Source organism: Conger conger, chromosome 18, assembly GCF_963514075.1.
Source record: "Conger conger chromosome 18, fConCon1.1, whole genome shotgun sequence".
NCBI classification, from domain to species: Eukaryota; Metazoa; Chordata; class Actinopteri; order Anguilliformes; family Congridae; genus Conger; species Conger conger.
In genome coordinates, this window is record NC_083777.1 from 21,661,949 (window position 1) to 21,676,265 (window position 14,317).

At 42.3% G+C, this 14,317-nt stretch overlaps 1 protein-coding gene and 1 long non-coding RNA gene across 12 annotated transcripts in view; both read right to left on the reverse strand.

Moving 5' to 3' along the window:
• Window positions 1-5,303: 5,303 nt before the first annotated feature.
• Window positions 5,304-14,317, reverse strand: part of LOC133118087 (transmembrane protein 26-like) — a 40,122-nt gene continuing 31,108 nt past the window's right edge. For all 11 annotated transcript variants that reach the window (XM_061227792.1, XM_061227793.1, XM_061227798.1 and 8 more), the window contains one exon: window positions 5,304-6,762. In XM_061227792.1, the coding sequence (XP_061083776.1) occupies window positions 6,395-6,762 (368 nt within the window). In that variant the 3' untranslated portion in view covers window positions 5,304-6,394. The remainder of the gene's footprint in view (window positions 6,763-14,317) is intronic.
• LOC133118089 (uncharacterized) lies at window positions 8,928-14,194 on the reverse strand. Its single transcript, XR_009706361.1, has 4 exons — window positions 13,903-14,194; window positions 13,265-13,343; window positions 10,626-10,691; window positions 8,928-9,800 (listed from the first exon to the last, which is right to left on the reverse strand). It is a non-coding gene; the product is annotated as an uncharacterized LOC133118089 (long non-coding RNA).

Sequence of the window (14,317 nt, forward strand, 5' to 3'; positions counted from 1 at the left end):
TTCGGGGGACAACGGTACCGTCACGTGACTTCCTTGTTATAAAAACCCCCTATGACCTCCTTGAAATTTCGAACTACCAGCTGCTTCAATGCTTGAGATGGTCAAACCACGTTAATCGTGCAGCTGGTCTGAACTGGTCTACTTTGAGCAGTTTTTTTGGTTACAGTATGCTATTTAACACCACCTTTAAATCCTCATGAAACTAAGTATAACTTTAAAATATATAGCCTATATATTGTTCTTCATATGATAAAATGAAATACTATCAGTTAGGCAGATGAAATTAGTCCTCTTTTTAGTGACTTGTTGAAGAATTCATAGCCTTTACAAACTTTACAAATGAATACTCATCTGAAAAATTCTTCCACTTTCAGGGCAGTAGATTTCACTCTCAGATCAAAAATTCACCACAACCCATCCTCCTCTCCCTCCTCCCTCCCACACTTCCTCAGCCCGCCGTAACCTCCGCTCCCTCTCACCCTCTTCCTTTGCCAGCACCGTCACCGCCTCACTCCCCCCTCTCGAATCCTTCTCCAAACTCCCCGCTGACTCTGCATCTGCCACCCTCCTTTCATCTCTCTCCTCCGCCTTTGACTCTCTCTGTCCCCCTGTCTCAAAGCCACCTCGCACATCCCCTCCCAGTCCTTGGATATCTGACACCCTCCGTACCTCCAGGGCCAGCCTCCGCGCAGCGGAGAGGAAGTGGGGGAAATCCAGAGACGCTTCCGACCTCATGACTTACCAGTCTCTCCTGGCGGCATTCTCTTCCGATGTCACTGCCGCCAAAGCAAAATACTATCAAACGCAAATTCAGAACTCTGCTTCTAACCCCCGGAAACTTTTCTCCATTTTCTCCTCTCTCCTCAACGCACCGCCTCCTCCTCCTCAGTCCTCCTTCGCTGCTGATGACTTTGCTGATTTCTTCGATGAGAAGGTCGCAGTCATCCGCAGATCCTTTACAACCGCCGCCCCCCTCACTGTGCCCTTCCCCCCCTCTAGGCCCATCCCTTCCTTTTCCACTTTCTCCCCCCTTACAGACTCTGATGTTTCTCAACTCCTGCTCTGCCACCGCCCTACAACCTGTGCCCTTGACCCTATCCCCTCTTCTCTTCTCCAAACTATCACACCTGACATTCTCCCATTTGTCACCTCCCTTGTCAACTCCTCCCTGTCTTCCGGCTGTTTTCCGGCATCCTCCAAGAGGGCCCACATCACTCCGCTGCTAAAAAAGCCTACCCTGGATCCCTCCATCATCCAGAACTACCGCCCGGTATCTCTTCTTCCTTTCCTTTCTAAAACTATAGAACGAGCCGCTTCTACTCAACTTTCTTCCTTCTTTTCTAACAACAACCTGCTAGACCCCCATCAGTCTGGCTTCAGATCGGGCCACTCGACAGAGACTGCGCTCCTCTCCGTCAGTGAGTCACTTCATGCCGCACGAGCAGCCTCCCTCTCCTCTGTCCTCATTCTTCTAGATCTCTCTGCTGCCTTCGACACTGTGGATCACTCCATCCTCCTGTCTGCCCTGTCAGCAACGGGCATCTGTGGCACAGCCCTGGACTGGATTGAGTCCTACCTCTCTGGTCGCTCCTTCCAGGTTGCCTGGGCTGGTTCGGTATCGACACCTCGGCCCCTCGCCACAGGAGTTCCCCAGGGCTCAGTCCTTGGCCCGCTTCTTTTTTCTCTCTACACTCGCTCCCTTGGCCCTGTGATCACTGCACATGGGCTATCCTACCACTGCTATGCGGACGATACCCAACTCTTCGTCTCGTTCCCGCCGTCTGATACGCAGGTTTCAGCCCGTATCTCTGCTTGCCTGAGGGACATCCAGAGCTGGATGGACAACCACCATCTAAAGCTCAACCCAGGTAAAACTGAAATGATATTCATCCCTGCTAATACCTCTCCCCATCTGGATCTCTCCATTTCCCTCGGGGATACCACACTCACGCCGTCACCCAGTGCAAGGAACCTCGGCGTGGTGATGGACAGCAGACTGTCCCTTTCCGAGAACATTGCGGCGGTGACCCGGTCTTGCAGGTTCTTCCTATACAACATACGGAGAATCCGCCCCTTTCTCACCCCCTACTCGACCCAGCTCCTGGTCCAAGCGATGGTTCTGTCCCGCCTGGACTACTGCAATTCCCTCTTGGCTGGCCTCCCAGCGTCTGCCATCAGACCCCTCCAACTCATCCAGAATGCAGCAGCTCGTCTGGTCTTCAACCTTCCCAAATACTCACACGTCACCCCCCTGCTTACTTCCCTCCACTGGCTGCCTGTCATGGCTCGCATCAAATTCAAAACATTGGTGCTAGCCTTCCAAGCAGTTAAAGGGTCTTCCCCAGCTTATCTGCAAAAAATCATCAGACCCTACACCCCTGCCAGACCTCTTCGTTCAGCCTCCACAGGCCGCTTGGCACCTCCCCCTCTCAGAACCTCCACCTCACGCTCACGACTACTGTCTGTTCTGGCTCCACGGTGGTGGAACGAACTCCCCGTTGAGGTCAGAACTATAGAATCCCTCCCCACCTTCAAGCGCAAGCTGAAGACACACCTCTTCAAACAGCACCTCTCCCCATCCCTCCCTACCTCCCTGTGAACCTTAATTGTTGTCTCTGTGACTTGTGTATCAGTATTTTAGTTGGCTAGGTAAGCAGTGTTTGGATAGTTAACTTTGGTGACTTTTGCTCTGTTTGTTTGTTTGTTCAAAAAAAAAAAAAAAAAAAAAAAAAAAAAAAAAAAAAATGGCCCTTGTCCTTCTCTTTGTTGTACAGGTAGCAGTTGAAATTGTACTTACCTCTAGGGTCTTTCAGCGAACTTATCCCTGGTTATGGGTATGCACTTTGTTGTACGTCGCTCTGGATAAGAGCGTCTGCCAAATGCCAATAATGTAATGTAATGTAATGTAACACCACCTGGGGTGCTCCCTGCACCTCCGCCTGTAGTAGATACTCAACACATTTACATTTTACATTTTTGTCATTTGGCAGACGCTTTTAATCCAAAGCGACTTACAAGTGCATAGGTTCTACCACAAGTCAAAGCATCACATCCATAACTAAGAAAATACACATGGAATGCTGTTCTAAACATATAGTCGTCATCATAAGTGCAATTTTTTTTTTTTTTTTTGGGTTAGACAAGGATGATAGGGATATCAGAAAGGGGAGGCAGGGGAAATCAGGAGGGAGGACTAAGGTAGAGTTTGAAAAGGTGTGTTTTGAGTCTGCATCGAACTGTCCTGACAGTAGTAGGCAAGTCATTCCACCACTGAGGAACCAGAACGGAAAACAGGCGTGAACGTGCAGCTCGACCGCCAGGTGCACGTAGAGAGGGAACCATAAGGCGACCAGAGCTGGTAGACTGGAGTGGTCTAGCTGGGGAGTAGGGAGTGATCAAGGATTGTATGTAAGGTGGGGCAGGCCCCTTAGCAGCCTGAAATGCCAACACTAGGGCCTTGAATCGGATGTGTGCGGTAATAGGAAGCCAGTGGAGGCTTGGCCTGGCCGTCCCTACAGATAACCTGACATTGACACCGTCAGTGGGCCCTCAAATAATGCCCCTGCAGCTACCCCTTAACCCACAGCTGGACCCAAGATGCCTATTCTACTGCTACCGGCTCCCCTGAGACCGTCACTATTAATTCAATTCAATATGTATTGTGCTTTTTACCGAATACTGTCACAAAGATGTTGCCGTGTAACAGACAGACAAAAAGAAAAGGGCAAACACCAGGCCTGAACCCCCAAGTGTGAGAGAAAAAAACTCCCCAGTGGGCAGAAAAACCTTCAAACAGCAGTGAGGAAAAATTCCCCAATGGGAAGGAATCTCGAGAGGAACCCAGCTAAATGAAACCTCACTGTGCCGATTCCTAGAGTCTGGCCTCTGCTCTTTGATGCTGATTCAAACACACAGAGCATCCACCAAGATAGACTCCAGAAACCCCAAAGTGTGAAACAGCAACAGCAGGCCCAATAAGTGACAATTCAGTAACCGATTAGCGCACACACCGAGAGCATTTCCAGGGCAGTCCAAGAGAAAGTTTGATCAGCAATCAGAAACCCAATACGTTGGGTCACTCCCATAGAATGTATCCACCAATTACATCTCATCACATGGTCAACCAGCCATCCTCCAACCACAATTCCCCCGGCGATTGCCTCATCAGGATTCCCACTCTATCACTCCCCTTGTCTAGGTGCCTGCTAGCATGGCCTTGGTTAGTTGGCGGTCAGGACTTTGAAGCAGAGGCATTTGGCCTTAGAACTCAAAGGAATGAGAGTAAGAGATAAGGCACTTCTCCTCTGGGCTAAAGGGCTGAACGCTGTGGTGTATCTAAGGCAACCAGATGGGGCAGATGCATATATGACAATGCAAACACTTATGCTTAGTGGGCAATTTATTAGGTAGACCTGTTCACCAGCTTGTTAATGCAAATATTTAATCATGTGGCAGCAACTAAATGCATAAAAGCATGCAGATGTGGTCAATTAGTTCAGCTATTTTTCAAACCAAATGTCAGAATGGGGGAGTGACTCTAAGTGACTTTGACTGTGGAATGATTGTTGGTGCCAGACAGAGGGTGGTTTGAGTACCTCAGAAACTGCTGACAGGAAGCTGACAGCAAATGTAAAAAAAACACACAATACAAAAGTGGTATTCAGAAGAGCATCTCTGAACACACAATGCGTCAAGTGCTCAATGGGGGTATATGTACATACCATTCTGAACCTCCAACAAAAGTGTTCCAGCTCTTCTTATCTTCCACCAGGCCTACCCCCCTCCCTCGGGGATAATAGGCCCATTGCAGTTTTCTGGGTCTCTCAACTCAGATTGAAAAGCTTAAACAGGAATCAGCAACTCACTGGCCTTGAGGGCTGAGAACTGTTGCTTTTGCACCCTCCCTATACCTGGGAGTCAGGTGTGAAGGCAGTCTGTCCAATCAGTTCCACCAATTACCCGGAAGAGAAAACAAACAGGGCTGAATTTGAATTCAAGGGCCAGAGTTGATGATCGCTGGCCTAAACCAAACCATCCCCGCAGTAAACCCCAGTACTCTTATAATGACTTATTTGTCAATGTATTAAATATAATGACTTTTCATCACCTGGTATAATTATTTGTGATGAGGTTTATGGCTTTGTGAAGATAAAGGCTTGGCATTAGGTGCCAAAGGCAGACTTAAAGCCCCTCCATGTGGAATGGGTTTGAATTGCATGCAAAAAAAACAACAACTTCATTATGAATTTCTGTTATCATCAGTGCTGTACATTGTGTATAGCAGTGTTGACAGTGTTGGCATCTTAGCTAAATATAATATTCTTTATTGCTGTTATGTAAGAAATCACACACATACACGCACATGCACACATATGTACACATGCTCAAAACCACAAGAGAGAAGGCTAAAGAATTCATTCATGTCGAAAACTAGAAATCAGAGCTGTTATGCTTAAGCTTGTTCTTCCTGTATTATTTTCTGTAGAGGGAATGACTGAGATCTACAGGTCATGTTTCCACCTTGGTTAACTGCAGTACTGGTCATTTAAGAAGAGATTTACTTTACTTTATTCCAGTCCTCTCACCAAAGGTGTACATAGACAATATCAGTGCACGATATTCAGTTCCTGCAGTTAGAAATGGCAATATAACATTAGAAAGATAGAAAGGTAGATCCCTACTTCACATTTTCACATTTCAGGACATTATAAATGTTTCTGACTTGAACAACTCAGAAAACTCAGTAACTCAGAAATTTTAAGATAAATTTTAAAGATTACAAATCAAAGAAATGACGGGTTTTTTTTTTTTTTTTTGGTTACTCTGACATAATTAAATGGTTAATTGCAGCAACTAAAGACATAGCTATTCCACCTAATCTGGTTTTTGAGATACCCGGCTAGAGGGTTCCTGTTGTACCCTTGGCATTTTATCAGAAATGCTTCAATAAAAAAATCTAAAGTCCTTGAACGTCATCCTCATCCATCATATTCATTTTCCAAAGGATTTAATTTTACAGAGACATTTCTTTATTTAAAAAAGTAACATATTACTGTAAGCCATTGACTAGTTTTTACATAAAAACAATCAAAGTCTGCAGAAGAAGTTCTCCAACATGCTTGGAACAACCTCCCTGCTGATTGTCTTATAGAACTGCAGGACAGCGTTGGCTATCTCAGAGAAGTGATGCAGTTTTAATGCCGAAGGAAGGATATTGATTTGATTCTATCTATCCTGCCAAATTAGTAAAATGTAATGTAAAATGTACAGTACGTTTATTTAGGACATTTCATTTAATTATTTTTTATTTTTGAAAGAATCTTATCTGTATAGAATGTTATACAGGTGCCTAAGACCTTTGCACAGTACTGTATGTATGGGAGTTGTAGTCCTATCATGCTTCATCTGTTTTGCAAATAATGCTGGTATTATTTATGGGAGTTGGGTCGTCCTCCAAAGCGTCATCTGTATTGCAGGGGACGCTGATACTATCTCTAGGAGTTGAAGTAGGAGTGCTACCTCTATCACGGCAGATGACATAGAACCAGTATATATTCAGGGTGACCACCAGTAAGTTCTTGAAGGTGAAGAACACCAGCATTTGATGGAGTATCTCGTAGCGGATGAGGACTATGAGTCGAACCACAAGGAAGGGACCGTCCTGGATGAAGATGCTCTCCGCGATGCTCCACATGTCGGTGGTGCTTTTGGAGAGCAGGCAGTGACTGGCAGGGGACTTAACCGATCTGGATCCGGACACCACTAAGGGAAACGCACACAGTGTACAGTACAAGCATTAGCATTTAGTTTTTCCCTCAGCTTAAACAAACAAAATAATGGTACAATTATAATAAAACACTACCTTACTCTTAATGGTACAATATAATATTAAATGAGAGCATAATACTTGTGCACAATAACATTTCCTGTCTTCATTCAACTCACAACAGAGTGCATATGAGACCAGTATGGACCATATGCACAATGCAAGAGTTTATTTAACAATGAATGTTTTACAGTGACAGACTCAAGACCTCATTTATGTAGTTACCGTATTTAACATCCTGTTATTCCCATAAAAATGTGCTGTTATTTCCACATAATGAAACCAAAATTAATAAAATTGTCATGGTGGGAGGTAATGACCCAGTGTAACCACCAGAGGGCAGGGGCTCATTGTTTTCACCTGGGCTTCATTAGCGCCAGGGGAATTCTCCCACGGAAGAGTATTTAAGGCCGGTACTGACAGTCTTTCAAGGCTTTTGTGTCCAACTGTTCGCTCTTGCGCAAAGCCGGTATAAGCACAAGGTAGACTCTGTCAGTTACTGTGCTGGTGTGTGTGCCTTTACTAAACAAAACAAAACAGGTAAGGAAGGCGTTCAGTATTAAGGGTTGTACACTGAAGCCTTCCTTAAGGGTCTTTGTGTCTTTCTTTTTATTTTGGGCTCGTGTGAGCCGGTGGTAGAGGGACGTTGTCCCTGGTAATGTATTTTCGTTTCTTTTTTCTTCCTGAGCTGCGTCTCAAGGGTTTTATTTTTCGTGCCTAGTATTTTTTTCGCTAGGTTGTATTTTCTTTTGATTCTCTGTCTGCAACCGTCGGTGCTCGCCTTTTAAGCACTAAGTTTGGTTTGGGGGTTCGCCCTGTTTTATAAGGGTTGATTTATGTTCAACAGCCGTTTGGGCTTTATTTCTGTTTTCATTCAAAATCACCTTCGGGTTAGTTTCTGTTCCTCCCCTTGTTTTGGGATTTATTTTCCGTTTCTGTGTATCCCTGTCCTTCATCTCCCGGAATTTTGTGGCGAACACGTTCGCTTAGAAGGGTTTTACCCTTAGTCCCTTCTGGCTCTCCGCCCAGCCCCGACCTCACAAAAATACCCTTTACAAAAACAGAATCTGCACCGTAACCACATGTGGATTGCTTGATAACAAATCTAAAAATGTCAAAAATCAGGTGCCAAATCAAGACAAAATACTGTCATTATCCCAAATATTATAGAGGACACTGTATGACTATACAATACATCCCCATGCATGTTTAGTTTGAAAACATACATGGTACAATAAGGATTTTAATAAGATTTAATAAGAGTTCAGAGTCATACCTGCCAGATGCAGTGTAAACTGCAGCATACTCCATGTCCAAACTCCTAGAATTGCATAAGCCATTTGTGGGTTATGGTCCCTGTTCAAAGCACAATTATCGGAAAGGGTTAATCAAGGTCATTGCAGTTGACTTGTCTTTTGTTCATGTTTAAAGACAAGCTGAAATCAAATGTAACATTCCCCCATAACCATACAAACACATCTTCAAGTATATATTCCAAAAAAAAGTATAAAATTGTAGGTTTTTTTTTTTTACATCCACTTCCTGGAATACAAGATTTTTTAAGATGTTACATCATCGTGTACCAGTGGGCCTATGCCAAGCAAATGCCTGTCAATTTTCCATTTCCCTTCAAACCATGGGGTCCATCCAAGCACTAGAACTGTGTCTTCCATAAGGATCACCAAACGACAGATCAACACAATTTATCTGTGGCAGTCTATTGTACACTATCTGAATGACGGCCCCTCAGGAGTCTTTTAAATATTATGCTGTGTTTACTCGTAATGAAATTATGCATTAGTCTTGTGTGTTGCTTTTCTATTTGTCTCATTATTACTTTGATGTAATGTTTTTTCTTACACTTCAATCTTGTCAATGACATGTCCTCTGTGAAATGATATAATAGAGACAGGAACAGGAAAATAAATACAAGCAGTAGCAGAGACACAGCGATAATGAGAGGTTAGCGGCTAAGAAATTGCGATACTAATGTTTCAGAGGGGAATACTGTGAATGTGAATTGAGTTCCCCACTGCTTTACTTGGTGAAATGAAGGTAGAACATGTACCATTTGTTTCTCCGAACAGGAAACTCACTTGATATCCGAGAGCGTCTCATTGGTGAACTCCAGGATGTCTGCACCCAAACCAACGAAAATTAGCAGAAGCTGGGGGAGTTTGTCCTTGGTGAGGTCGTTCTCTTGTGGCAGCACCCATTTCCCCAGAATCAGCAGGATGATTAATGTTTGGTGCAGCCCCAGAATCCAGTCATCAGGACAGAGTTTATGCTGCAGTGCTTTGACTTGCTTCAGAACCAGAGGGGAAAAGAACACAGTTGTTTGATGCACACAGAATTCTACATGCATTGAGACTACTAAGGCAGTGACGAAATGTTTTGAGCAAGCACTAACCAACACCCGTTTAGAGAGAGAAGCAAGAATTTCTAGGGCTTAATGGCTATGGCAAGTACAATTCTGAGCTGTTTATTACCGCATTTGCACAAGATGACAAGATGAGTTTCCTCATACTGCACGTCAAACAATTTATTTACTTTAAACGGTCTAATCTAATGCTGAAGTAGATGCAACATCATGTATTTTGAAAGACTGCTCATTCCAGACCTCTATTGAGTCAACCAATTAAGTACATGTCTGTACACTGACAACAACAACCACCATATGCACATTTTGAGGCTATATCAGATAATGGCACACAAACTAGAACCCCAGGATGGAGATTTCCAAAGAGGGAAATTCCACCCCAAAATTAATAGCAGATGCATTCATTGCATGCTGATCGGTCACTTAACTCTACGTTTATCTGATTCCAAGATTGATCAGATGCACTCCATCACAGTGAAAGGGGGATGCAGTGGAGCATGACTGGGCTCGTAACTTGACTGTTGGCTCCATTCCCCAGTCGGCCACTGCCATCGTTCTCCTTGGGCAAGCCTCTCAGTCTGAATTGCTGTATAGCTGGGTGGTGTGATAAATGGATAAGCTGTCTATATTGCTCTGCATAAGAATATCTGCTCAATGGCTGACTGTACGGTAAATGTACTGTGCAAATGCATGCATGTTGCATTGTGTATATTGTTAATCCCATTAAGAACAACTTGTGTTCTGTCTTGTCGCAATAGTTCAGTTCATAACAAAGTAATTTTGAATTATCCAAATCACTTTTGGTTCACTGGCTGTAGAGAACTTTCTCTGAGTGGTGCTAAGCCAGTGTGGTTCTTAGGCCTTCTGTAAAAAACTAAATGCCAATTTGTAAAAATGTATACTTTGAGTAGACAAATAACTTTGTCACTTGAAGACCTTTACTTGTATTTAAAGTGTTTGTTAACCATGCCCGTTCTGGTACTGCACGACCTCTTCCGATAAGCAGCAAACAGTCAACAGACATGCTACTTCAGTCACAGCAGGATGGCCAGCACGCGACTGCCTAATTGATAGGCGTCACAAGATTATCGGCATCCTCCTATTAAGTGTGTTGAACATTCCTGATCAAGGCTTGGAATGGTATAAAAACACTCTGGGTTCAAGTTCGAGAAACCTTCCTTTTTCTTCTTAAAAACCACTAAACAGACACTGTTCGAGATAACTAATGAGGCAATGCCCTAAGTGTGTCACAACAAAACTGCACTGGATGTGAAATTACTTGAGTCAACCAAATGAATCTCTCGCATTTAGAATTTGTCAAATGAACATTAGATTCAACAGGATTAAAAGAATGCAAAGAAGAGGACAAAGACAAAGAGGAAGAAGAGGACAAAGACAAAGAAGATGAGAACTGTTTACCTTGAGCACGGTGTCATTGAAAGAAATCATCTTTGTCACACTGTCCCACGAATCCAATTTCTTGCACTAAAAATATAAATAATTGAAGTGAGTGAATACGGTTCAGACCCTGAAGGTGAAAGTTTAAGAACCTTGGTGGTGCAATGCTACATGCAGTCCCCTCAAAACATAATTGGAACAGCAAGGTCAATTTCTTTGTTTTCCCAATACATTGAAGACAATTGAGTTTGAGGACAAAAGATGTACATGAGATGACAGACCCAAATTTCAGATTTTATTTCCTGGTATTTTTACCTAGATTTGTTAAACAACATATCACCGTTTGTATCAGACCACCCAATTTTTAGGTGAGCAAAGGTATTGGAACATGTGACTGATAGGTGTTTCCTGTGACCCCAATGTGTCCTGTTAGATTGATTGGTTAAACAATAAAAAAGTCTGTTCTTGGTTTTAGCTTGGGTTTTGCCTGTGACGACTGTATTTATTTTAGAAAAGATAATCGACATGAAGACAAAAGAGCTGTCTTTGAGAGAAAAGAAAACCATTTTTAAGAAAAGAGGGGAAATCATGGTTGATGGCTTGTACAACAACTTGCAATGTCCTGAAAAGGAAAGAAACTGCTTGGGTACTGAGCAACAGACATCAAATAAGTCAACCAAGGAAAATAGTTTAATTAGAGAATTAATTCATTCTGTGAAAAATCAGGTGACATTAATTGTCCTTTATTAAGGAAGAAGGGACACAAATGTGTTACACATTGTTATAAAATATATTTCTTTCTGAATTGGCAAGTAAATTGGGCCGTTCCAAACATTGTTTGGGGGAACAACGTCATTTGATTTAAAACTTGATTGGAGAGGGGAAAACCTATAAAGAAGTACAGCAAATTATAGGATGCTCAGCTAAAATGATCTCAAATGCTTTAGAAGGCAACAAAAACCCAAAACAAGCGGAAGAAAACGAGCAACTAGTGTTAAAACGGTTCGAAGAACAGTCAGAATGACAAAGATTCCGTTTTTTTAAACACAGGACATGATGTTATGATCCAGAGTGATCCATTTATCAGTTCTAGAAAGATTAAAGATGATCTACAATTACCTGTAAGTGCTGTTACAGTCAGAAGATATTTGATCGAAGCTAAGCTATCAGCAAGAAGCCACCGTAAAGCATTGTTGAGAAAAGAGCATGCGCAGAATCAGTTGAAATTTGCCAAGGAACACATTGATTTGGCCCAAAGAGAAATGACGTAATATTCTGTGGACTGATGAGAGTAAAATTGTTCTTTCCGGGTCTGTGGTCATCGACAGTACGTCAGATGACCCCCAGGTACTGAATTCAAGCCACAGTACACTCTGAAGACAGTTAAGCATGGTATGGGGATGCATCAAAATACTTGAAGAGATTATGTTGCCGTATGCCGAAGAGGAAATGCCCCTGAAATGGGTGTTTCAACAAGACAACGACCCCAAACACATGAGTAAGCAACAACATCTAAGCAAGCAACATCTTAGACAAAAAGGATTGAGGTAATGGACTGGCCAGCTCAATCCCTCGACCTCAACCCCATTGAAAACTTGTGGGGTGACATTAAAAATGCAGTTTCTGAAGAAAAACTGTGGAATGTAGTTGAAATACCTGTTTCTAGGTGCCAGAAGTTGGTTGACTTGATGCAACGCATCAGTTGGTTATGCAACTAAATATTAGTGTAGTCATTTAAAGTGAAGTTAAATCTTGAAAGATTTCTTCAGTTTATACAGTTTGAAGAGAAAAATGTGGGGCTGACATTTTTTTGACCAGATTAATATTCATTTTCTTTGCTTCCTGTAAAAGAATAACGCAGACTTGATACAATTTTCTAATGCTTTGATTTGGAATTGAATGTGTAATGTTTCCACTACATATGAAATATTGAAAAGATTTTTCCCTTTTCTCCCAATTTGGTAACCAATTGGACCCCCCAATTCTCTATCTCTATTCCAATTATAGTTAGTGTGAGTTACAGCGTCCACACCCAGCCCCTTGGCGGCCCGAGGAAGAGCTACACGCCTTCTACAAGACTCTCATGATCGTGTCCGTGATTCCGAGGTGCTTATTGTGCGGCGATCAGCTAACCCTGCCAAGACCCTCCATATGGAGCAGCGAACCCCTGTTCAAATACTTTTGCTCACCTAAAATTGGGTGGTCTGATAAAGGTGCTATGTTGAAAGTAGTTTAACACATTGTGTAAATACTAGATGTGTTAAAAATCTGAAATACTCTCGTATTCATCTTTGTATCTCCCCAAATGTATTCAGTGTATTGCAAAAACAAAGAAATTGGCCTTACTGTTCCAATACTTTTTGAAGGGACTGTATACTACGGTTACATGCCCTGTAGTATATGCTGTGCAAGTTGCACTGAAGCTATAGGATGAATGATTGCGTTATGTACAAAACAAATAACAGTAGGCTACTAAAATTTCGCCATTAATTAATTAATTTAATTGCACTTAAGTTTATACAACTGGAAATTGATCATATTTATGAAAATACTTGATTGTTTGACATATGTGAGTTTTCTCACACGGAAATTCACCACCTGCAAATACGTTTAGCTTATTTTTCCTTTTCAAATATTTGTACCTTGACTTTAGAATTTACGTCATAAAGAGAGTGCAGTTCCAATATCCAGATGGGCGGTATAATGGTGATGAGAACCAGCAGGATAGTCGGTGAGAACCTGGATCAGATACACAAAAGTAACTACGATGAGGTGAAGACGAATCTGAGTAGATCTCTATAGGCAAGGAAATTTGTCCTGGAATTTGGAGGGCTCTCGTGGTTTCACAGAGAATTGTTACACCTGACCTCACAGTTTGCCGTTAAGTTTTCAGCTACCTCTACTATGTGTGTGTGTGTGTGTCATATACCTTCCTCAGGTACTTTTTATTTACACGAATAACTTTTGTCTGAGGAGAAAAGCATTTCCCTCCCCGGTTTAGGTTAAAATGTGTTTGGCACGCCGAAGAACGACTCTGCTGCAGTGTTCTACAAATTCAACAGCACAACACATTTAACTCACCACTAGTAGTCGTTTCCCTTTCTTCTTTTTAAAGTTATTATTATCTCCACAACGAGAGGCAAGCAGAGAAATGTCAGAAACCAAAAATGATTATCATCTTTAACGTGTTTCACTCGCCATATAGGGATAAATTAAAGATAATCTGGTTAAAATCGCACATACACATTTTGGAATAATAATGTTCTACAAATTCAACTGCACAACACATTTAACTCACCATTTGTAGTCTTTTCCCTTTCTCACTTTTAAATTTATTATCATCTCCACAACGAGAGGCAACCAGAGAAATGTCAGAAACCAAAAACGATTATCATTTTGAACGTGTTTCACTCGCCATATAGCGATGAGTGATAATATGATGAAAGATAATCTGGTTATAATCGCACGTATAAATGTTGGAATCATAATGCTCTGAATAGTACGTTCTCGTTACATGAAAATGTTCCTGGGCTATTAGAACTGTATACGATCCGGGACAGTAATCTTATTTATACTCGTTTTGTTTAGTAGGTATGTCAACTTCGGCAGTCTCGTGTACAAACTCCGCCCTTGTGTGTCCCCCGTTTTCCCAGGAAGTCCTTTGTCCAAACAAAGTTATCGCCGTTTTTATATGCTTCTGTTACACTCGATAT